We start from the raw sequence: 26,252 nt of genomic DNA on the forward strand, positions 1-26,252 counted from the left end.
ACACAGAACGACACAACCCATTTCTGTATGCATTGTGCACAGGGGCATTGTCATGCAGAAACAAGGGCTTTCCCCAAACTGTTGCCACAAAGTTAGAAGCACAGAATCGTCTAGAATGTCATTGTATGCTGTAGCATTACAATTTCCCCTCACTGGAACTAAGGGGCCTAGCCTAAACCATGAACAGACCCAGACAATTATTCCTCATCCACCAAACTTTAGTCGGCACTACGCATTTCGGCAGGTAGTGTTCTCCTGGTATTCGCCAACCCAGATTCGCCCGTTGGTGAAGCCTCGGCCATGGAAACCCAGCTCCCGACAAACAGTTCTTGTGCTGACGTTGCTTCCAGAGGCAGCTTGGAACTTGGTAGTGAGTATTGCAGAGGACAGATGATTTTTACCCGCTAGAGCACTCGGTGGTCCCATTCTGTGTGCTTGTGTGGCCAACCACTTTGTGGCTGAGGCGTTGTTGCTCCTAGACGTTTCTACTTCACAATAACAGCACTTACAGTTGACAGGGGCAGCTCTAGCAGGGCATACATTTGACAAACTGACTTGTCGGAAAAGTGGCATCATATGACGGTGCCACTTCAGTAAGGCCATTCTACTGCCAATGTTTGTCTATGGAGATGGCATGGGTGTGTACAATTTCATACACCTGTGAGCAGGTATGGCACCGCCAAACAATACCATTACTCAAATACACACACACACACAACCCTGTATGACATGAGTAGTTTCAAAATGAACAATTCTTTATTCAGATGTAGATTTTTAGCTTACACACCCACACACGACCATGACATTCAACCAACAAAAGACAGCGAGCCACATAATCCACATATAATGCCCTGGGCTTTATTGTCTGATTTTATCGTGAGAGTTCGGTCACTTTTTTTCACACAAAAAAATATATTTTTTCAGCCTCCAGGTGGGACAAGAAAACTTTAAGGATAAATCCTGCCATTGGACTGGGTATTCAGATTGTGACGACACAGACAAGAAGTACTACTAGTAGCACTGTCTTTGTGCCTTACTCTTCACAGAAGAGAACACATAGTTCCCCAAGGGAAGGCACCCGATACTTGTGGTTTTTGGCCTTGCATCCTTCTGGGGAGAAAAGAGAAACGCAGACTTTCTCAATTAGCTAACCCCCTTCAAGATTTTTCTTGTCAGAAATTGGAATGATGATACATGTACAGCAATTTTAACTGTCATTCACCGCCCTTATAACCTATGCATGAACAATTAACAAAATAATGAAGTCTTTCAATACGAAGAAGCTTAATCATCTTTTACCACAAGAAAAATACAAAAATAACAATTCTGTTTACAAAATAAATGGTGTGGGAGGGGGGAGAGATCCCATTGCATGGAAACTAGGGACAAATTATACAAAAGCAGCATTAAATATCAATGAAATTATTAGAAAACAAACAAAAAAATAGTGCTTTGAATCAGAAGCAGCAGGAAGAGACTTCATCCCCAGTTTTGTTACTTGTATCGGGATAACAATGTAAATGGAAGATACCGGGAAGAGATATAACCACACAAAGTAAAGTGAACCAAAGCCGACCTTCTCCTCTGGCTCCCCTCATCCCCAGAGTCTATCTTTATGTCACTATTGAATTCCATATGATCGAAAGAAGTATAGGGACCCAAAAGGGGGAAAACCTGCTTTGTGTTCACAATATACAAAATACCCAGGAGTCCGTAGCTATCTAACATTTACTACAGCACAGGAACCAATGAAGGTACAGTGTACAAATAAACAAAATTAAAAAAAACTGTAAACACAGCACAATAAATAGATAACAGCAGGCTCTGCAACATGCAAGTGATGAAACGTCTTAATTTGAAACTTTCATCTATACAACTCACAAGTTTATCGCTTTTTTTCTTTTCATTCCCAAGTGCAAAACATCACAAATGAATAAGTTTCTGTATTCAAGTAACGTATATACAAGGGGGTATTACAAATATGTAGTTATAGTACAGATACTATTTTGCCATATTCATAATTTACAAGATGTCAATTTTTACTCATTAACAGTAACGAATACAAAAACAAAACAAACATTAAAAAAGCATGAGAGATGAGAATTGCAACAATAAATCCCCACACTTGCCGTGGAAACGTGTCTGTCCGTACTACATATGTAGTCTGTTGTGTGTGTGGAGTCCCGCCTGACGCCATATTTGCATTCCCAATGCTACGATGCACAGCACCTAAAGAGTGAACTCAGAGGGTAGCAGCAGACTCTAAGCAAAGGACTGGTTGTGTAGCAGTGGGTTGGGTAGTGTTGGGGTTGCCTGTCATGGCAGCTAGCTGCACCACCACCACTCTGCTACGTCACCTCCATGGCCACTGTGTTGTCAGTTATACTGTTTAGAGCTTGCTTGTCTTGATTGTGATTATCTCTGGAGGAGGAATACAAACAATGTCAAACTTTTGTTGTAATACACAGCTCCCACTAGACCCATGGCTTAGGCAATCAAGACATGGCACCAGATTCAATATAAAGTGCACTGCTTTTGACCATTTCCCAAAGGGCTGTGGTGAAATGTAGCACACTACAGAGAATAGGGTACCATTTGAGAGACACACATAGTACATCAGTCAGAGAATGTCAACTCATCTCACCTGGATCCTATGTCCATGGTAGAAGCCCCAGTGACCTTGTTGGGCATCTGACAGTTGGTGTTGGCAGCCATCTTTAAGGCAGAGGAGGGCACGGCTCCCAGGGCCCTGGGTATGTGGCGTGTGGTGGTTCCACCCAGGCTGGGGAGGGCAGGGGAGGAGGAGGGGGGGGGGGGAACACTCAGCCGGATGTTATTCGCAATCAGGACCTGAGTGGTGGTGGGGGAGGTGTTTGCAGCATTGTTACCCAGGTGGGTGTGATGGGCATTGGGAGGGAATGTGAGAGAAGAGGCCGTGACGGGGAACGGAGTGGTAGAGGAGTGGTTGGACGAGGGCTGGAGGAAGGTGGGGGTTGATGGAGGAGGGGTGAGAGTCTGGTTGCTGTTAGGGTGGTGGGTGGTGCTGGCCAGGTGTAAGCTCTTGTACACTCCTGAGAGAGATGGGGAAAGACAAAATACATTTACAAGAGATACATTGAACACTTCCTCAATTGAACACTTGACTTGCAATGACTGATATGTGGCCGACTAAGTCAATCTGGATAAGAGCGTCTGCTAAAATTACTAACATTTAACTCCCCAGTCTCATTTATTTCATTTGCTATGAAGTGAACTACAGATCAGCAGTGCTGCTCACCTGAGCCTGGGAGAACCCCGTTGACTCCACTTCCCAGAACCCCCTCCTCCTTGACCTTGAAGGCCATCAGCTGGTCCGTGGTCACCAGGGCAGAGGCAGCAAACTGGGCGCTGGCCGAGTCTAACGTCTTAGAGATTATACACTGGAGGGGAGGGAGGACAGAGAGACCAAGTCAGACATTCTACATACCATTGAAGAAAAAAATTGTCAAAGGAATGATAGTGTTTCCCCTAATATATTTTATGAGGGGGCTAGAGGGCCTGCCTTGCCTTTACAATGGTAGGGGAAACGCTGGGTGAAATAAATACACAGACGGGGCTATTTTGGAGGTCTGTGTGTGGCGTGTGTAAAGGAGTGGTGTCTGACCTGTGTGTTGGGTGGTGGTGTTGCTGTAGATGTTGTAGTAGTAGAGGATGTGTCTGTGTTGGGCTGTGTCTGTTGCTGCTGTTGAATCTGCTCCAGCTGCTGTTTCTGCATCAGGGCCAGCTGCTCCTGGTGCTGCTGGTACTGCTCTGCTGTGAACGCTACACAGATACAGGATAAATGTTATAATACACAAGGGTTATACACACACACACAGGAGAATGAAGAGTGGAGGTAATATGCAGATCCTATATTTCTCCACCAGTCATAGATAATAAAGCAAAGAAATACCTGCACAGTGCACATGGTAGGCTATATGCCGCTCCCATATATCCAAAACGTTTAGTCTTATTGCCTTCTTCAAGGCTGACTGACCTTGTACACTCGTAGCTTGTCATCTAGATCAACATTCAATATCTTCACCAAGCTGGTAAGAAGTACCAGTGGTCTGGCTTTGGCTCCAAGTGAGAACAGGTCTGTGTGTGTCTTGCTGAATTCCACCTCTGGGCAGCCGAGTGTGTATAAGGACCGGTAAAAAGTGTGTGACAATGAGTTCGTTTTGTGTCGCCATATATGCTGATATTCTGGCGAGAGTAAATAGCTGCATGAAACTCAGCAGCTAAGAACATCAAATCGCTAGACTGCCTGTTTGTACAAACATGTCAATAATATATTTTGTGTAAAACATGAAGTTGGTAGGCTAACCCATGAACGAAGGTGATCAATGAGGGGGGAGTGGCAGCGGAGCACTCCACACAGCTGCTACGTAGGCAGCGGAGCGGGCACTTGGCTACGAAAAAAAACAAAACAAAAAAAATATTCACATGCTCAAAAATCTGTATTTTTAGCCTGGGAAAATTGGGATACAGAAACTCTGTATCCGTAGCCACTCCATTATCTAAAAACATTCTCAATACACATCCTACACTTAACCAGCCGCTCTGCTTTGGGAGAAAATCTTTCCAGATTCCATGAGGGGTTTGAGATGGTGCATGTAACCTCTAATCAGGTCACTATCTACACTATGTCAAAGCTTTGACTTGACTGAGTCCATACAAATACATCCTTCAGAACAATTGAGCCTGAAGATTTATTTATCAGGAGAATAACCAGGTTAGCTATAAACTACCTCCGATGGTTGATCTAAGCAAAACAGGTGTCAAAGCCACTGAATTGCCAGAACACACCCTAATCGAACACAAATACGCCTAGTGACATCAAAAGCCGACAAGGTGAACATAAACACAGCAATGCTCACAGGAGCATGTGCATGGCAAAATATGCCTCACCAAAATTGTAATGCAGTTTAATGCCTGGCCAAGCACAACACAAGGGGGTATGAAAAGAAAACGCACATTTTAGCTTTGACATCAAACAGCATTCTAAAACGTACATTCCTGTGAGGTATATTCTGACCTTTAGACACTAACATGACTATCAAGGTTAAACTCCAATCAAGCCAATATTCTAGCTTGAGACACTGCAGTATGCAGCAGACTCCCCCTCTACTCTATGGCCACTGACCCTGACACCCCAGCACCTCTTCTGAATCTATTTATACAACACCTGAGCTAGGAGAACAGGAATTAATGTATTCTCAGGAATGAATGTATTCTAATAAGGACGCATTGTATGAATTAGGGCTGTCCCCAACTTTAAATCTTTGTTGACCAAGATTAGTCTGCCCTTTCGACCAAACAAATGGTAGACATTTTTAAGCATGCATTTTTCATATATAGACACCATATGTCAGCGTTTCCCAAAGCTTGATGATTAGTTGATTATTTGAATGAGCTGTGTAGTGCTAGGGTAAACAATTATTTTGGATGAAATAATTAAGACTAATGACTCAAGAGGGAGCCAGAGATCAAGATAACCAGAAAAAATAATAAACTTGGCGACCCTCCTCCACCCCTTTGCAGATATGAGTTTGTCGCCGGTAATAGGTCACATCAGGGGTCAGCAACCTTTTCATGTGGAGTGCCAATTTACAACTTATATTACTATTTATACCGCTCTGTGAGCCAGTTTTTATTTTCATATGCAAATTTTCACGGAACGGTTTAATTTAAAATTAACATTTTGTTTAATTGCTAACTACGTACAAATTGCATGCATATAAAGCCAACAAATAAAAACATTGAAGAAAATATCCTGATAAAAACTATAAATCACACTGGCTACGCATGGAGGTTTGTTCATGTTCTTTCAATCGTATTAAGCCCTCAACTCCGGCTGTCTGCAACCAACTTGAAACATACCAACCATAAACTGGGTCTGGCCAGCAAATCTATAGCAAACTTGCAACATTGTATCGACTATTAGGGGCCCTCAGAGTTTCCCACGCTAGTGAGCTCTGGACAGACAGCTGTACTATCCTATCTTACCCTACCAACGGGACATTAACTCTTGAGGGATAGGGGACAACATTGGGAAGTTTGGATGAAAAGCGTGCCCAGAGTAAACTGCATGTTACTCAGGCCCAGAAGCTAGAATATGCATATAATTAGTAGATTTGGATAGAAAACACTAAAGTTTCCAAAACTGTTAAAAATAATGTCTATGAGTATAACAGAACTCATATGGCAGGCGAAAACCTGAGAAAAAATTCCAACCAGGAAGTGGTTTGTAGTTTTTCAAGACTGGGCCTATTCAGTATACAGTGAGTTAGGTTTCATTTTGCAAGGTTTCATTTTGCACTTCCTAAGGCTTCCACTAGATGTTAACCTGTTGGGGATAGGGGGCAGTATTTGCACGGCCGGATAAAAAAACGTAGCCGATATAATCTGGTTACTACTCCTGCCCAGTAACTTGAATATGCATATAATTGTTTGATTTGGATAGAAAACACCCTAAAGTTTCTAAAACTGTTTGAATGGTGTCTGTGAGTATAACAGAACTCACCTAGCCGATAGAGGTTAACCTGTTATCCTGTTGGGGCTACAGGTTAGCAATGAACCCCGAGTCGGGATTGCTAACAAGGCTGGAAATTCAAAACATCAAAAATCTAATAATTTCAATTTCTCAAACAATCAACTATTTTACACAATTTAAATGATAAACATCTCCTTAATCTAACCACATTGTTCGATTTTCAAAGAGGCTTTACGGCAAAAGCATAAAGTTAGATTATGTTAGGACAGTACATAGCCACAAAAGTACAAACATCCATTTTCAATTCAAGGTCAGGTGTCACCAAAAGCAGAAACCAGCTAGAATTATGCACTAACTTTTGTCAATCTCCATCAGATGACACTCCTAGGACATTATGTTATACAATACATGCATTTTTTGTTCCATCAAGTTCATATTTATATCCAAAAACAGCATTTTACAGTAGCGTGAAATTCAGATTTTTTTCTTCTCTGAAATGCTTCCGGTGAACATAACAAAATTACTATAAGAAAACATTGGTAAATTATAATATTGTCATTCAAAGAATAATATATTATCATCTCGTAATTGCTACCGAATGGCCAGATCTCAAAATAACTTTACTGGGAAATCACATTTTGCAATAAACGGGGTGCTATGCTAAGAACAACAGGCTATGCTATACAGTTAGCATCATCTAAAATCGATAATAACATTGTAAATACCCCCTTACCTTTGATTATCTCCATCAGAAGGCAGGCATCCCAGGTCCGGAAGGCATCCCAGGTCCGGAACAAATGTGGTTTCTTTTGACAAAGTTCATAATTTATGTCCAAATAACACCAAGTACTTAGCGTTCATTATGCTCCCACAAAACGTGGTGGGGGGAGTGTAAAATCACGCCGAAAAGCTAAAAAAACCTATTAAATAATCTATTTACGTCCGTTCAAACATGTCAAATGTTGTTTAGCATTAATCTTTTGGTCCATTTTTAACGTTAAACATCAGTAATATTTTCACACAACCTATCCTATGTCTAGATAAACAATGATGACAAACTCACGCTTCTCAGATTTATGTGCAGGCGCAAAAAAATGAAGTGATGACATGTCAACTTCCTTGGATTCTAATTTGCTCTCTGTTTATCATAGACGCTTCAAACAACTTTATAAAGATCGTTGACATCTAGTGGAAGCCGTAGGTGTTGCGAAATGAATCATTTCTCACTATGGTATCTATAAAACAATGACACTAAATAGTACAGTCACAAAATTCACATTTTTTAAAAATCTATTTTTCACAGGTTTTTGCCTGCAATATGAGTTTTGTTATACTTAGAGACACCATTCAAACTGTTTTAGAAAATTCAGAGTGTTTTCTATCCGAATGTGTTAATAATATGCATATCCTAGCTTCTGAGTTGGTGTAGGAGGCAGTTAAAAATGGGCACATATTTTTTTCAAAATGTCTCAATACTGCCCCCGAGCCCCAACAGGTTATGGCTAGGGGGCAGTATTTTCACGGCTGGATAAAAAACATACCCGATTTAATCTGGTTACCACTCCTACCCAGTAACTAGAATATGCATATACTTATTACATATGGATAGAAAACACCCTAAAGTTTCTAAAACTGTTTGAATGGTGTCTGTGAGTATAACAGAACTCAAATGGCAGGTCAAAACCTGAGAGATTCCTTTACAGGACGTGGCCTGTCTGACCATTTCTTGAACTTCTTTTCCATCTCTATCTTTTACTAAGGATCTCTGCTCTAACGTGACACTTCCTACATCGTCCATAGGCGCTCAGAGCCCGGGAAAAAACAGAATGTCGTCATCCCAGCCCCAGGCTGAAACACATTATCGCCTTTCTCAAGTGGCCGATCAAGGGACTCTGGGCTTAGGCGCGTGACCCGACCGCCCCCGCCTTTGTGATTTTTTCCTCTGTTTGCCGAAAAGGAGATTCCCTGTCGGAATATTATCGCTTTTCTACGAGAAAAATGTCGTAAAAATTTATTTTAAACAGCGGTTGACATGCTTCGAAGTACGGTAATGGAATATTTATAATTGTTTTGTCACGAATTACGCCATGCGCACGACCCTTCTTTACCATTTCGGATAGTGTCTGGAACGCACGAACAAAACGCCGCTATTCGGATATAACGATGGATTATTTTGGACCAAACCAACATTTGTTATTGAAGTAGCAGTCCTGGGAGTGCATTCTGACGAAGACAACAAAAGGTAATCAAACTTTTATAATAGTAAAGCTGATATTGGTGAGTGCTAAACTTGCTATTTTAAAATCGGACATATCGAGTGCATAGAGGAGGTCTGTATCTATAATTCTTAAAATAATTGTTATGCTTTTTGTGAACGTTTATCGTGAGTAATTTAGTAAAATGTTAGCGAATTCCCCGGAAGTTTGCGGGGGGTATGCTAGTTCTGAACGTCACATGCTAATGTAAAAAGCTGGTTTTTGATATAAATATGAACTTGATTGAACAAAACATGCATGTATTGTATAACATAATGTCCTAGGGTTGTCATCTGATGAAGATCATCAAAGGTTAGTGCTGCATTTAGCTGTCTTCTGGGTTTTTGTGACATTATATGCTAGCTTGAAAAATGGGTGTCTGATTATTTCTGGCTTGGTACTCTGCTGACATAATCTAATGTTTTGCTTTCATTGTAAAGCCTTTTTGAAATCGGACAGTGTGGTTAGATAAAGGAGAGTCTTATCTTTAAAATGCTGTGAAATAGTCATATGTTTGAAAAATTGAAGTTTTTGTATTTTAGAGGAGTTTGTATTTCGCGCCACGCCCATCATTGGATATTGGAGCAGGTGTTCCGCTAGCGGAACGTCTAGATGTAAGAGGTTAACAGTCTTTATAAAGTTGTTTCAGGCTTCTATGGTGAACAGAGGGCGAACAAAGGAAGTTGTTGACTCAATTGCGCGCTTTCACGTGAGTGGTAGCTGTGTTCCATTACATTTTTGAAGACATTTGAATCGTCCGGTTGGAATATTATTGAAGTTTTATGTTAAAAAGGCCCTAAAGATTGATGCTATACATCGTTTGACATGTTTCTACGAACGGAAATATAACTTGTGTTGACTTTTCGTTGTGACATTTTCGGTGCGCTTCCTACATTTGGAGTAGCTTACTGAACACGCTAACAAAGAGGTCATAACTGATGGATGATAATGGACTTTATCGAAGTAAACAACATTTGTGGACCTGGGATTTCTAGGAGTGCATTCTGATGAAGATCAAAGGTAAGTGAATATTTATAATGCCATTTATGATTTTAGATGACTCCAAAATGGCGGGTAACTGTATTGCCTGCTGTTGTTTTCTGAGCGCAGTACTCAGATTATTGAAAGTGTGCTTTCCCTGTGAAGCTTTTGAAATCTGTCACAGTGGTTGCATTAAGGAGATGTTTATCTATAATTCTTTGAATAACATTTTAATATTTTATCAACGTTTATGATGAGTATTTCTATAAATTGATGTGCTCATTCACCGGAAGTTTTCGGAGGAAAAGCATTTCTGAACATTACGGGCCAATGTAAATGGGGTTTTTGGATATAAATATGAACTTTATCAAGCAAAACATAAATGTATTGCTTAACATGAAGTCCTATTAGTGCCATCTGATGAAGATCAAAGGTTAGTGCTTAATTTTAGCTGTATTTCTGTTTTTTGTGACGCCTGTCCTTGCTTGGAAAATGGCTGTGTGGCTTTTATTTTTTTAGGCACGGTCCTAACATAATCTAATGTTTTGCTTTCACCGTAAGGTGAAATTCGGACAATGTGGTTCGATTAACCTCTCTAGGGTAGGGGGCAGTATTTTCACGGCCGGATGAAAAATGTACCCAAATTAAAACGGCCTACTACTCGGGCCCAGGAACTAGAATATGCATATTATTAGTAGATTTGGATAGAAAACACTGAAGTTTCTAAAACAGTTTGAATGATGTCTGTGAGTATAACAGAAATATCTAACCAAGAAGTGAGAATTCTGGTGCTTGTAGTCCTTTCAAGTCATTGCCTATCGAACACACAGTGACTTAGGGTTCATTTTGCACTTCCTAAGGCTTCCACTAGACGTCAGTCTTTAGAAAGTTGTTTGAGGCGTCTATGATGAACAGAGAGTGAACAGAGGAAGTTGGAAGTTGTTTACTCAGGAAGGTACTGGCGTTCATTGGCGCGCGTTCACGAGAGTTAGCTGTGTTCCAAAACGTTTTTCAAGACATTGCAATCGTCCGGTTGGAATATTATTGAAGTTCTAAGTGATAAAGGCCCTAAAGATGGATGCTATACAACGTTTGACATGTTTGAACGAACGTAAATATAACTTTTTTACTTTTCGTCGTGACATTTTCCATGCGCTTCCTACTCTTGGAGTAGCTAACTGAACGCGCTAACAACAAGGAGCTATTTGGACATAAATTATGGACTTTATCAAACAAATTAACATTTATTGTGGACCTGGGATCCCTGGAAGTGCCTTCTGATGAAGATCATCAAAGGTAAGTGAATATTTCTAATGCTATTTATGATTTTAGATGACTCCAAAATGGCGGGTATCTGTATTGCCTAATGTATTTTTCTGAGCGCAGTACTCAGATTATTGCATAGTGAGCTTTCCTCGTGAAGCTTTTTTGAAATCTGTCACAGCGTTTGCATAAAGGAGATATTCATCTATAATTCTTTGAAGAACAATTTAATATTTTATCAACGTTTATGGTGAGTATTTTTGTAAATTGTGCTGATTCACCGGAAGTATTGGAGGCAAAATATTTTCTGAACATCACGCACCAATGTAAAATGGGGTTTATGGATATAAATATGAACTTTATCGAACAAAAAATGCATGTATTGTGTAACATGATGTCCTAGGAGTGTCATCTGATGAAGATCGTCAAAGGTTAGTGCATAATTTTAGCTGGTTTTCTGGTTTTTGTGATGCCTGTCCTTGCGAGGAAAATGGCTGTGTGCTTTTTCTTGTTGGAACTGTCCTAACATAATCTAACTTTATGCTTTCGCCATAAAGCCTTTTTGAAATCGGACAATGTGGTTACATTAACCTCTTGGGGCTATGTGGGACGCTAGCGTGCCACCCGTGGTGCACCCTATCAACAGCAGGTGCATTTCAAGAGCGGCAAATTTGAAACCAAATAAATGTCAAAATTCAAATTTTTCAAACATACAACTATCTTACACCCTTTGAAAGATAAACATCTCCTTAATCTAACCACGTTGTCCGATTTCAAAAAGGTTTTACGGCGAAAGCATAAAGTTAGATTATGTTAGGAGAGTACATTGACAATAGCTGTGTGTAATGTTTTGTCAATTCAAAGACAGGGTCACCAAAACCATAAAACCAGCTAAAATGATGCACTAACCTTTTACAATCTCCATCAGATGACACTCCTAGGACATTATGTTAGACAATGCATGCATTTTTAGTTCTATCAAGTTCATATTTATATCCAAAAACAGCGTTTTACTATGGCATTGATGTTGAGGAAATCGTTTCCCTCCAATAACCGGCAGTCAAGTCAGCACCACAAATTAAATAATTAAAATTAGAAAACATTGGTAAAATATTATATTGTCATTTAACCTCTATGGGCTAGGTGGGACGCTAGCGTGCCACCCGTGGTGCACTCCATCAACAGCAGGTGCATTTCAAGAGCGGCAAATTTGAATCCAAATAAATGTCAAAATTCAAATTTTTCAAAAATACTACTATTTTACACCATTTGAAAGATAAACATCTCCTTAATCTAACCACGTTTTACGATTTCAAAAAGGTTTTACGGCGAAAGCATAAATTTAGAGTATGTTAGGACAGTACATTTACAAGAGTTGTGTGTAATGTTTTGTCAAGTCAAAGACAGGGTCACCAAAACCATAAAACCAGCTAAAATGATGCACTAACCTTTTACAATCTCCATCAGATGACACTCCTAGGACATTATGTTAGACAATGCATGCATTTTTAGTTCTATCAAGTTCATATTTATATCCAAAAACAGCGTTTTACTATGGCATTGATGTTGAGGAAATCGTTTCCCTCCAATAACCGGCAGTCAAGTCAGCGTCACAAATTAAATAATTAAAATTAGAAAACATTGGTAAAATATTATATTGTCATTTAAAGAATTATAGATTTACATCTCTTGAACGCAATCAACTTGCCAGATTTAAAAATAACCTTACTGGGAAATCACACTTTGCAATAATCTGAGCACTGCGCCCAGAAAAATACGCGTTGCGATACAGACTAGACGTCATGTTGGGGAGATCTAAAATCGAAAATACTATGTAAATAATCCATTACCTTTGATTCTCTTCATCAGATGTCACTTCCAGGTATCACAGGTCCATAACGAATGTAGTTTTGTTCAAAAAAGCTCATCATTTATGTCCAAAAATCTCTGTCTTGTTAGCACATGATCTAAGCCAGCCGGACTTCTCGTCATGAACGAGGGGAAAAAATATATTCAATATATTCAATCGTTCAAACATGTCAAACGTTGTATAGCATAAATCATTAGGGCCTTTTTTAACCAGAACATGAATAATATTCAAGGTGGACGAATGCATACTCTTTTATAACGTATTGGAACGAGGGTACCCAACATGAACTCGCGCGCCAGGTGTCTAATGGGACATCATCGTTCCATGGCTCTTGTTCGGTCAGATCTCCCTCCAGAAGACTCAAAACACTTTGTAAAGGCTGGTGACATCTAGTGGAAGCAATAGGAAGTGCCAAAATATTCCTCAGCCCCTGTGTTTTTCAATGGGATAGGTTTAAAGTCAATACAACACATCAGGTATCCACTTCCTGTCAGAAAATGTCTCAGGGTTTTGCCTGCCAAATGAGTTCTGTTATACTCACAGACACCATTCAAACAGTTTTAGAAACTTTAGAGTGTTTTCTATCCATATATAATAAGTATATGCATATTCTAGTTACTGGGTAGGATTAGTAACCAGAATAAATCGGGTACATTTTTTTTATCCAGACGTGCAAATGCTGCCCCCTAGCCCTAACAGGTTAAAGAATTATAGATTTACATCTCTTGAACGCAATCAACTTGCCAGATTTAAAAATAACCTTACTGGGAAATCACACTTTGCAATAATCTGAGCACTGCGCCCAGAAAAATATGCTTTGCTATACAGACAAACGGCCATGTTGGAGAGATCTAAAATCGAAAATACTATGTAAATAATCCATTACCTTTGATTCTCTTCATCAGATGTCACTTCCCGGCATCCCAGGTCCATAACAAATGTAGTTTTGTTCAAAAAAGCTCATCATTTATATCCAAAAAGATCCGTGTTGTTAGCACATGATCTAAGCCAGCCGGACTTCTCGTCATGAACGAGGGGAAAAAAAATATATTTACGTTCGTTCAAACATGTCAAACGTTGTATAGCATAAATCATTAGGGCCTTTTTTAACCAGAACATGAATAATATTCAAGGTGGACGAATGCATTCTCTTTTAAAACGTTTTGGAACGAGGGTACCCAACATGACCTCGCGCGCCAGAGTCTAATCGGCCATCACCGTTCCAAGGCTCTTGTTCGGTCAGATCTCATAGTAGAAGATTCAAAACACTTTGTAAAGGCTGGTGACATCTAGTGGAAGCAATAGGAAGTGCCAAAACATTAATCAGCCCCTGTGTGTTTCAATGGCATAGGCTTAAAGGTAATTCAACACATCAGGTATCCAACTTCCTGTCAGAAAATGTCTCAGGGTTTTGCCTGCCAAATGAGTTCTTTTATACTCACAGACACCATTCAAACAGTTTTAGAAACTTTAGGGTGTTTTCTATCCATATATAATAAGTATATGCATATTCTAGTTACTGGGTAGGATTAGTAACCAGATTAAATCGGGTACGTTTTTTTATCCAGCCGTGAAAATACTGCCCCCTAGCCCCAACAGGTTAACCTGTTATGGCTAGGGGGCAGTATTTTCACGGCTGGATAAAAAACGTACCCGATTTAATCTGGTTACCACTCCTACCCAGTAACTAGAATATGCATATACTTATTACATATGGATAGAAAACACCCTAAAGTTTCTAAAACTGTTTGAATGGTGTCTGAGTATAACAGAACTCATTTGGCAGGCAAAAACCTGACAAGGTTTCATGCAGGAAGTGGCCTGTCTGACAAGGAGTCGTTCTTCTTGTCTCTGTTTATTGAAGAGTGAGGATCTTAGCTGTCCCGTGACACTTCCTACGGCTGCCATAGGGTCTCAGAAGGCAGTAAAAAGCTGAATCGTGGCTTTGCAGGCTCTGGCTGAAAAAAAGTAGCGCGTTTGGGTAGTGGCTGGTTACAGTACTGTGAGACTCAGGCTCGTGCCCGCGTCGACCGAAAGCTTTGTTTACTTTCCTCTGTTTAGCTAAAAGGAGATTCCCGGTCGGAATATTATCGCTTTTTTACGAGAAAAATGGCATAAAAATGGATTTTAAACAGCGGTTGACATGCTTCGAAGTACGGTAATGGAATATTTAGATTTTTTTTGTCACGAATTGCGCCATGCGCCCGACCCTGATTTACCATTTCAGATAGTGTCTGGGACGCACGAACAAAACGCCGCTATTCGGATATAACGATGGATTATTTTGGACCAAACCAACATTTGTTATTGAAGTAGCAGTCCTGGGAGTGCATTCTGACGAAGACAACAAAAGGTAATCAATCTTTTATAATAGTAAATCTGATATTGGTGAGTGCTAAACTTGCCGGGTGTCTAAATAGCTAGCCCGTGATGCCTGGGCTACGTACTTAGAATATTGCAAAATGTGCTTTCACCAAAAAGCTATTTTAAAATCGGACATATCGAGTGCATAGAGGAGTTCTGTATCTATAATTCTTAAAATAATTCTTATGCTTTTTGTGAACGTTTATCGTGAGTAATTTAGTAAATTCACCGGCAGTGTTCGGTGGGAATGCTAGTCACATGCTAATGTAAAAAGCTGGTTTTTGATATAAATATGAACTTGATTGAACAAAACATGCATGTATTGTATAACATAATGTCCTAGGGTTGTCATCTGATGAAGATCAAAGGTTAGTGCTGCATTTAGCTGTCTTCTGGGTTTTTGTGACATTATATGCTAGCTTGAAAAATGTGTGTCTGATTATTTCTGGCTGGGTACTCTGCTGACATAATCTAATGTTTTGCTTTCGTTGTAAAGCCTTTTTGAAATCGGACAGTGTGGTTAGATTAACCTCTATGGGCTGAACAGGGAGTACAGTAGGGGACTGAGCACACACCCGAGGGGCCCCCTTGTTGAGGATCAGCATGGCGGATGTGTTGTTGCCTACCCTTACCACCTGGGGGCGGCCCATCAGGAAGTCCAGGCTTCAGTTCAGTTGCAGAGGGAGGTGTCTAGTCCCTGGGTCCTTTGCTTACTGATGAGCTTTGAGGGCACTACGGTGTTGAACGCTGAGCTGTAGTCAATGTATAGCATTCTCACATATGTTTTCCTTTTATCCAAGTGGGAAAGGGCAGTGTGCAGTGCAATAGAGATTGCATCATCTGTGGATCTGTTAGCGTGGTATGCAAATTGGAGTGGGTCTAGGGTTTCTGGGATAATGGTGCTGATTTGAGCCATGACCAGCATTTCAAAGCATTTCATGGCTACAGACGTGAGCGCTACGGGTCGGAAGTCATTTAGGCAGGCTACGTTAGTGTTCTTGGGCACAGGGACTATGGTGGTCTGCTTGAAACATGTTGGTATTACAGACTCGGACAGGGAGAGGTTGAAAATGTCAGTGAAGATACTTGCCAGTTGGTTAGCGCATGCTCAGAGTACACGTCCTGGTAATCCGCCTGGCCCTGCGGCCTTCTGAATGTTGACCTGTTTAAAGGTGTTACTCACATCGGCTGCAGAGAGCATAATCACACAGGTAGCTCTCAAGGAACAGGGTTGGAAAGCTTGGCCTAGACAATATCCAAAACACTGCTTCTATGCATAAGCAGGTGCGTATCCTTTATTTTAATGTATTATTTTTTTTACCCCTTTTTCTCCCCAATTGGTAGTTACAGTCTTGTCTCATCGCTGCAACTCCCGTACGGACTCGGGAGAGGCAAAGGTCGAGAGCTGTGCATAACACAACCCAACCAAGCCGCACTGCTTCTTGACACAATGCCCACTTAACCCGGAAGCCAGCCGCACCAATGTGTCGGAGGAAACACCGTACACCTGGCAACCGTGTCAGCATGCACTGCACCCTGCCCGCCACAGGAGTCGCTGCTAGTGCATGATGGGACAAGGACATCCCTGCCGACCAAACCCTCCCCTAACCCGAACGACACTGGGCCAATTGTGCGCAGCCCCATGGGTCTCCCGGTCGGCTGCGACAGAGCCTGAACTCGAACCCAGAATGTCCAGTGGCACAGCCAGCACAGCGATGCAGTGCCTTAGACCACTGCGCCTCCCAGGAGGCCCTAGGTGTGTATCCTTACTCAACATTGACAGGAGCACTCCAAATAAAAGATAATGAATGAATTAACAAAGCTTGTAAAAGGAATGAAATACACCAAAACTTAGGTTGTGAGCTCTGCAAACATGTCCACTCCAACAACAAGAACAGTAACCAGTTGTAATCAGAGCTCTAAAGTGTGACCAATTGTGCAACAGAATATTTTGCTGTGCAACCAGGAGTTGTATTTTGGGAGCACTGGGCAACAATTTAAAATTATCCCAGATAATCGTGGTAATAAGTGCAGATTCGTTAGCGTCATGGTTGCACCATTACCACAGTGAAAACAGCATGCTTCTAAGCCCAACCAGGTCAAAAGATATTACCCACGCATCATTTATATATTCCTATAGTGCATCGCATTTTACTTTGTTCATGTTACCTCACTGGCTAGCTAACAAACTTGTAACTATCAGTATTTGATCCGGCGCCGACAGAGATGGCCGCCTCGCTTCGCGAAATTGTTAGATTACTTGTTAGATATTACTGCATGGTCAGAACTAGAAGCACAAGCATTTCCCTACACTCGCATTAACATCTGCTAACCATGTGAATGTGACCAATAGAATTTGATTTGGTTTGATTTATATCCAAACATTTGGGGTCACAGAAAGGAAAAGGGATAGATTATAATGGCGCCGGAGGGGATGGCTGTCGTTTTACAAGCTCCTAACCAACTGTATTTTTTCATCCACATAGTTTTTAACTCATTTTGTACATAATGTTGCTGCGTCTGTCTCTTATGACCGAAAAGAGCTTCTGGACATCAGAACAGATATTACACACCTCGAACTGGATGAAGATTTTTTATTTTATGAGTCAGACGCTTTCCGGAGATGAGGCCCAAATCCCTGTCATTCGTTTGAAGAAAGAAATACAAGAGGCAGAGTTCTGGCTGCCTTGTGAGAATTCGTCGGCTATTGAGTCAACCACCAAAACCCTCTGTATTATTGGCCAAAGTGCAATCATTGGAAAACTGGACGATCTATGATTAAAATGATCCTACCAACGGGAGATTAAAAACGAATATCTTATGTTTCACCAAGACTTGGCTGAAAGATGACACGGATCATATAGAGCTGGCTGGCTTCTCCGTGCATCGGCAGGATAGAGCAGCAACGTCTGGTAAGATGAGGGGCGGGGGTGTGTGTCTATTTGTCAATAACTGTGGTGCGCAATGTCTAATATTAAGAAGGTATTTTGCTCGCCTGAGGTAGAATACCATGTGATAAGCTGTAGACTACACTACCTAACAAGAGAGTTCTCATCTATATAATTTGTAGCCGTCTATTTACCACTCCAAACCGATGTCACTAAGAATGCACTCAAAGAGCTGTACCAGGCCAAAAGCAAGAAAGAAAATGCTCATCCAGAAGCAGCGCTCCCCTAGTGGCCGGGGACTAATGCAGACAAACTTAAAATCTGTTTCACCTACTAATTTCTACCAGCATGTCACATGTGCAACCAGAGAGAGAGAGAAAAAAGAAACTGTATACCACCTTTATACAAAGCTCTCCCTCGCCCTCCATTTGGCAAATCTGACCATTCTATCCTTCTGATTCATGAAGCACCAAAGAAATCGCTCAATACGGAAGTGGTCAGATGACGCGGATGCTACAGGACAGTTTTGCTAGCACAGACTGGAATATGGCATTGAGGAGTATACCACATCAGTCACCGGCTTCATCAATAAGTGCATCGACGACGTCATCCCCACAGTGACCGTACGTACATTTCCCAACCAGGAGACATGGATTACATAAAACATTTGCATCAAGCTAAAGGCTAGAGCTGCCGCTTTCAAGGAGCGGGACACTAATCCGGATGCTTATAATAAATCCTGCAATGCCCTTAGACAAACCATCATAACAGGCAAAGCTTCCATACAGAACTAAGATTGAATCCTACTACACTGGCTCTGACGCTCACCTGAAATGGCAGGGCTCGAAAACTATTAAGTACTACAAAAGGGAAACCCAGCCGCGAGCTGCACGGTGACGCGAGCCTACCAGCCCTTTATGCTCACTGAGGCAAGCAACACTGAAGCATGCATGAGAATACCAGCTGCTCTGGACGACTGTGTGATCATGCTCGCTGTAGCAAATGTGAGCAAGACCTTTAAACATGTCAACTTCCACAAAGCCGCAGAGCCAGACGGATTACCAGGACGTGTACTCCAAACATGAGCAGACCAACTGGCAAGTGTCGTCACTGACACTTTCAAGTTCTCCCTGGCCGAGTCGAATACCTACATGTTTCAAACAGACCACCATAGTCCTTGTGCCCAAGGAAGCGAAGGTAACCTGCCTAAATGATTACAGCCCTGTAGCACTCACGTCAGTAGCCATGAAGTGCTTTCAAAGGTTGGTCATGGCTCACATCAACACCATGCCAGAAACCCTAGACCCACTCCAATTCGCATATTGTCTGAAAAGATCCACAGATGACGCATTATCTATTTCACTCCACACTGCCCTTTCCCACCTGGACAAAAGGAACATCTATGTGAGAATGCTGTTCATTGACTACAGCTCAGCGTTGAACACTGTAGTGCCCACGAAGCTCATCACTAAGCTATGGACCCTGGGACTATACGCCTCCCTCCAATTGGATCCTGGACTTCCTGATGTGCCACCCCCTGGTGGTAAAGGTAGGCAACAACATCTGTCATGCTGATCCTCAAAACTGGGGCCACCTAAGGGGTGCTTCCTTAGTCCCCCTCGTGTACTCCCTGTTCACCCACGACTGCGTGGCCAAGCACAACTCCAACACCATCATTACATTCGCTGATGATACAACAATGGTAGGCCTGATCACAGACAATGATGAGACAGCCTATAGGGAGGTGGTCAGAGACCTGACAGTGTTGTGCCAGGACATCAACCTCTCAATGTGAGCAAGACAAAGTAGCTGATCGTGGACTATAGGAAAAGGAGGGCCCCCCATTAACATCGACGGGACTGAAGTGGAGCGGGTGGACAGTTAAGGTCCTTGGTGTCCACATCACAGACAAACTATCTTCGTCCAAACACACCAAGACAGTTGTGAAGAGGGTACGACAGCACCTTCCCCTTGTTTTTACACTGCTGCTACTCACTGTTTACTATCTATGCATAGTCACTTTACAAATTACCTCGGCTAACCTGTACCCCCGCACATTGACTCGGTACTGGTACCCCCTGTATATAGCCTCATTTACATTTTTCCCCCCTTTATTTCTTTAATTGCATTGTTGGTTAAGGGCTTGTAAGTAAGCATTTCACGGTAAGGTTCACCTGTTGTATTTGGCACTTGTGACAAATGCAATTTGATTCTTCAGGAGATCAATGATCATAGCAATGAATGAATGAATGAATGAATAAAATCTCTTGCATGTCAACACAAGCCAGACTTAAAGAGAGTGTAGAATTTATGTAATGCATCTTAATAAAAACATTGCACTTCTACAATGTAGAAACCTAATATTCCACAAATGTAATTTCAACGACAGGTATTTGTATCAACATTTCAGCTTTTAGTTTATTATAATGTATTTACACATTAGTTCCTAGGGCACATGTGCTTTAAAACTAACTACAATTAATGTAGGCCATCTCAATCAATGTAAAAATCATTCTGGTGCTCTTAACCTGTTAGGGCTAGGGGGCAGTATTGACACGGCTGGATAAAAAAACATACCCGATTTAATCTGGTTACCACTCCTACCCAGTAACTAGAATATGCATATACTTATTACATATGGATAGAAAACACCCTAAATTTTCTAAAACTGTTTGAATGGTGTCTGTGAGTATAACAGAACTCATTTGGCAGGCAAAACCCTGAGACATTTTCTGACAGGAAGTGGATACCTGATGTGTTGTATTACCTTTAAACCTATCCCATTGAAAAACACAGGGGCTGAGGAATATTTTGGCACTTCCTATTGCTTCCACTAGATGTCACCAGCCTTTACAAAGTGTTTTGAGTCTTCTGGAGGGAGATCTGACCGAACAAGAGCCATGGAACGATGATGGCCCATTAGACACCTGGCGCGAGTTCATGTTGGGTACCCTCGTTCCAATACGTTATAAAAGAGTATGCATTCGTCCACCTTGAATATTATTCATGTTCTGGTTAAAAAGGCCCTAATGATTTATGCTATACAACGTTTGACATGTTTGAACGAACGGAAATATATTTTTCCCCTCGTTCATGACGAGAAGTCCGGCTGGCTTAGATCATGTGCTAACAAGACGGAGATTTTTGGACATAAATGATGAGCTTTTTTGAACAAAACTACATTCGTTATGGACCTGTGATACCTGGAAGTGACATCTGATGAAGAGAATCAAAGGTAATGGATTATTTACATAGTATTTTCGATTTTAGATCTCCCCAACATGACGTCTAGTCTGTATCGCAACGCGTATTTTTCTGGGCGCAGTGCTCAGATTATTGCAAAGTGTGATTTCCCAGTAAGGTTATTTTTAAATCTGGCAAGTTGATTGCGTTCAAGAGATGTAAATCTATAATTCTTTAAATGATAATATAATATTTTACCAATGTTTTCTAATTTTAATCATTTAATTTGTGGCGCTGACTTGACTGCCGGTTATTGGAGGGAAACGATTTCCTCAACATCAATGCCATAGTAAAACGCTGTTTTTGGATATAAATATGAACTTGATAGAACTAAAAATGCATGCATTGTCTAACATAATGTCCTAGGAGTGTCATCTGATGGAGATTGTAAAAGGTTAGTGCATCATTTTAGCTGGTTTTATGGTTTTGGTGACCCTGTCTTTGAATTGACAAAACATTACACACAGCTATTGTCAATGTACTCTCCTAACGTAATCTAACTTTATGCTTTCGCCGTAAAACCTTTTTGAAATCGGACAACGTGGTTAGATTAAGGAGATGTTTATCTTTCAAAGGGTGTAAGATAGTTGTATGTTTGAAAAATTTGAATTTTGACATTTATTTGGTTTCAAATTTGCCGCTCTTGAAATGCACCTGCTGTTGATAGGGTGCACCACGGGTGGGACGCTAGCGTCCCACATAGCCCCAAGAAGTTAAAGCCCTGACTGTTATATAATAATATTGAATGCAAATAGCAATCCCTGTAACCTAACACTTATTTTATCATTGTTATCAAATTGCTTGGCATGCCAAGGCAACTACCCTCGAGGCATGCGTGCCTTGTGTGGCCGATGCCCGTTTTAAGAGTGATTGACTGTGCCATCCCTGCGGCCTCCGCAATGGATTAGTCCACAGACACAGGCGGGAATCAGACAGGCGTCTCATTACGGGGAAGGCCATTTGGCCCTTAAGAGGTGCCCAATCTGCCAGGACACCAACGCCATCTGCTAGGGCACTAAGGGCATTGACAAAAATAGCCAATTAAATTGAAAACAGAATAACAAGCTATTTTGTTAAAACAAGCGTATGTAAATGTACACAAATAAATTAGCCTACATGTCAAAGTGTTGGTGATAGCTTATGCGTATTGGCTACAGCCTCATGTCCACACCGAAGTAGTCTTGGAGGTGCCAGAAAATATCGCCAAACCTTCATACTTAATTACACACACACAGGTCGAAAGTTTTAGAACACCTACTCATTGAAGGGTTTTTCTTTATTTTTACAATTTTCTACGTTGTAGAATAATAGTGAATAAATTAAAACTATGAAATAGCACATATGGAATCATGAGGTAACAAAAAAAGTGTTAAAATATATTTTAGATTTCAGATTCTTCAAATTGCCACCCTTTGCCTTGACAGCTTTGCACACTTGGCATTCTCTCAACCAGCTTCATGATGTAGTCATCTGGAATGCATTTCAATTAACAGGTGTGCCTTGTTAAAAGTTAATTTGTGGATTTTTTTTGTTATGCGTTTGAGCCTATCAGTTCTGTTGTGACAAGGTATGGGTGGTATACAGAAGATAGCCATATTTGGTAAAATATCAAGTCCATATTATGGCAAGAACAGCTCAAATAAGCAAAGAGAAATGACAGTCCATCATTACTTTAAGACATGAAGGTCAGTCAATACGAACTTTTAAAGTTTCTTCAAGTGCAGTCGCAAAAACCATTAAGCGCTTTAATGAAACCGGCTCTCAAGAGGACCGCCACAGGAGTAAGTTCATTAGTTACCAGCCTCAGAAATTGCAGCTCTAATAAATTCTTCACAGAGTTCAAGTAACAGACACGTCAACATAAACTGTTCAGGGGAGACTGAATTAGGCCTTCATGGTCGAATTGCTGTAAAGAAACCACTACTGAAGGACACCAATAAGAATAAGAGACTTGCTTGGACCAAGAAACACAAGCAATGGACATTTGACCGGTGGAATTTTGTCCTTTGGTCCGAGTCCAAATTTAATTTTTGGTTCCAACCGCCATGTCTTCGTGAGACGCAGAGTACGTGAACAGATGAGCTCCGCATGTGTATTTCCCACCTTAAAGCATGGAGGTGGGGGTGATTTGCTGGTGACACAAATTTATTTAGAATTCAAGGCACTCAACCAGCATGGCTACCACAGCGTTTTGCAGCGATACGCCATCCCACCTGGTTTGGGCTTAGTGGGACTATAATTTGGACAACAGGACAATGACCCAACACACCTCCTGGCTGTGTAAGGGCTATTTGACCAAGAGTGATGGAGTGCTGCATCCGATGACCTAGTCTCCCCAATCCCCGAACCCAATTGAGATGGTTTGGGATGAGTTGGGGCGCAGAGTGAAGGAAAAGCAGCCAACAAGTGCTCAGCATATGTGGGAACCCCTTTAACCTGTTGGGTCTAGGGGGCAGCATTTGCACGTCTGGATAAAAAAAATGTACCCGATTTAATCTGGTTACTAATCCTACCCAGTAACTACAATATGCATATACTTATTATATATGGATAGAAAACACTCTAAAGTTTCCAAAACTGTTTGAATGGTGTCTGTGAGTATAACAGAACTCATTTGGCAGGCAAAACCCTGAGACATTTTCTGACAGGAAGTGGATACCTGATGTGTTGTATTGACTTTAAACCTATCCCATTGAAAAACACAGGGGTTTAGGAATATTTTGGCACTTCCTATTGCTTCCACTAGATGTCACCAGCCTTTACAAAGTGTTTTGAGTCTTCTGGAGGGAGATCTGACCGAACAAGAGCCATGGAACGTTGATGTCCCATTAGACACCTGGCGCTAGTTCATGTTGGGTACCCTCGTTCCAATACGTTATAAAAGAGTATGCATTCGTCCACCTTGAATATTATTCATGTTCTGGTTAAAAAGGCCCTAATGATTTATGCTATACAACGTTTGACATGTTTGAACGAACGGAAATATATTTTTTCCCCTCGTTCATGAGCGAAGTCCGGCTGGCTTACATCATGTGCTAACGAGACGGAGATTTTTGGACATAAATGATGAGCTTTTTTGAACAAAACTACATTCGTTATGGACCTGTGATACCTGGAAGTGACATCTGATGAAGAGAATCAAAGGTAATGGATTATTTACATAGTATTTTCGATTTTAGATCTCCCCAACATGACATCTAGTCTGTATCGCAACGCGTATTTTTCTGGGCGCAGTGCTCAGATTATTGCAAAGTGTGATTTCCCAGTAAGGTTATTTTTAAATCTGGCAAGTTGATTGCGTTCAAAAGATGTAAATCTATAATTCTTTAAATGACAATATAATATTTTACCAATGTTTTCTAATTTTAATTATTTAATTTGTGACGCTGACTTGACTGCCGGTTATTGGAGGAAACGATTTCCTCAACATCAATGCCATAGTAAAACGCTGTTTTTGGATATAAATATGAACTTGATAGAACTAAAAATGCATGCATTGTCTAACATAATGTCCTAGGAGTGTCATCTGATGGAGATTGTAAAAGGTTAGTGCATCATTTTAGCTGGTTTTATGGTTTTGGTGACCCTGTCTTTGAATTGACAAAACATTACACACAACTCTTGTAAATGTACTGTCCTAACATACTCTAAATTTATGCTTTCGCCGTAAAACCTTTTTGAAATCGTAAAACGTGGTTAGATTAAGGAGATGTTTATCTTTCAAAGGGTGTAAAATAGTTGTATGTTTGAAAAATTTGAATTTTGACATTTATTTGGATTCAAATTTGCCGCTCTTGAAATGCACCTGCTGTTGATGGAGTGCACCACGGGTGGGACGCTTGCGTCCCACCTAGCCCATAGAGGTTAAAGCAGCAATCTACCTCACCAAGCAAAGTGAGAAGAATAAGAGTACCACATTGAAGCTGCCCAGCAACACCCGTTGGGGTGGTGTTGTCATCGTGTTTGACATGGCCATATCACAGTCTGCCGATATGGACAGCCCCATCAAGAGGATCCTCCTGGATGATATATTTTGGGTGAGTGGTAAGCAGCCTAAAACTCCTGAAACCTATAGCAGTGCAATCCTGTCTGATGTTCAGACTCTGCTTGCAGATGTAACAGAAGAAATCTGTACTGCCATGCCCACTTCACTGTTGTTCCAAGCAGAGGAAACTAGTTCTGAAATACATCAAAAAGCATGTAGATTTCTGCCTGAAGCCCAAACACGCCACAGCGTACATGTTGCACGCCAAGTATGCTGGCAAGAGCATCCTGTCTGGTGCAGAGGCAGCCAAGGCAGCAGCTAAATGGAGATCTAAGATAAATACAAATATATTGTATAACGTCACAATCATTATTTGAATTCAGTTTTTTCTTTAGTTTTTTCCCCAGGCTTGGGCTCATAATTAGGCCTATGCACAAGCTCCCACATGCCAATGGATGTTTGGAATTAATCAATCATCAATTTATAAATTGCTGTCCATTTTGTTGCTTTGGTTTTTGTGGATGTTTCAAAGCCTATGTTATACACTCAGTTACAACCTGTTGAACTTCTCTTTCTTCAAATTGATCAAAGGGCGTTTTAAAGTTAGATGCGATTTTCGATTGCATATGCATTGATGTCAGTGGTTAGCGGGATAAATAGAGCCCTGAGAACCAGGCCATTAGCGAATTGATGGTCATTAGCAAATTCCCAACACAACCAGAGTGCATAAAAGGAGATTACGGTCATGACTCATGACCGCTGGTGCTGTGACAGTAATAAGGGCACTGCAACACCCCTACGGTCACAGCAACAGACCTGCGCGCGCGCACGCACGCACGCGTACACACACGGTCAATGAAAATATGGCAGCTCACAATTTCAGTCATGG

General features: G+C 41.1%; 1 protein-coding gene across 4 annotated transcripts in view; it reads right to left on the reverse strand.

The window, feature by feature from the left end:
• Positions 1-836: 836 nt before the first annotated feature.
• LOC106590037 (enhancer of polycomb homolog 1) overlaps positions 837-26,252 on the reverse strand; it is a 138,489-nt gene continuing 113,073 nt past the window's right edge. For all 4 annotated transcript variants that reach the window (XM_045710952.1, XM_045710954.1, XM_045710953.1 and 1 more), the window contains 4 exons: positions 3,644-3,801; positions 3,278-3,419; positions 2,645-3,071; positions 837-2,421 (listed from right to left, as the gene is read on the reverse strand). In XM_045710952.1, coding sequence (XP_045566908.1) covers positions 2,349-2,421; positions 2,645-3,071; positions 3,278-3,419; positions 3,644-3,801 — 800 coding nt within the window. In that variant the 3' untranslated portion in view covers positions 837-2,348. The remainder of the gene's footprint in view (positions 2,422-2,644; positions 3,072-3,277; positions 3,420-3,643; positions 3,802-26,252) is intronic.

This window comes from Salmo salar, chromosome ssa29, assembly GCF_905237065.1.
Source record: "Salmo salar chromosome ssa29, Ssal_v3.1, whole genome shotgun sequence".
In the NCBI taxonomy this organism is placed as follows: Eukaryota; Metazoa; Chordata; class Actinopteri; order Salmoniformes; family Salmonidae; genus Salmo; species Salmo salar.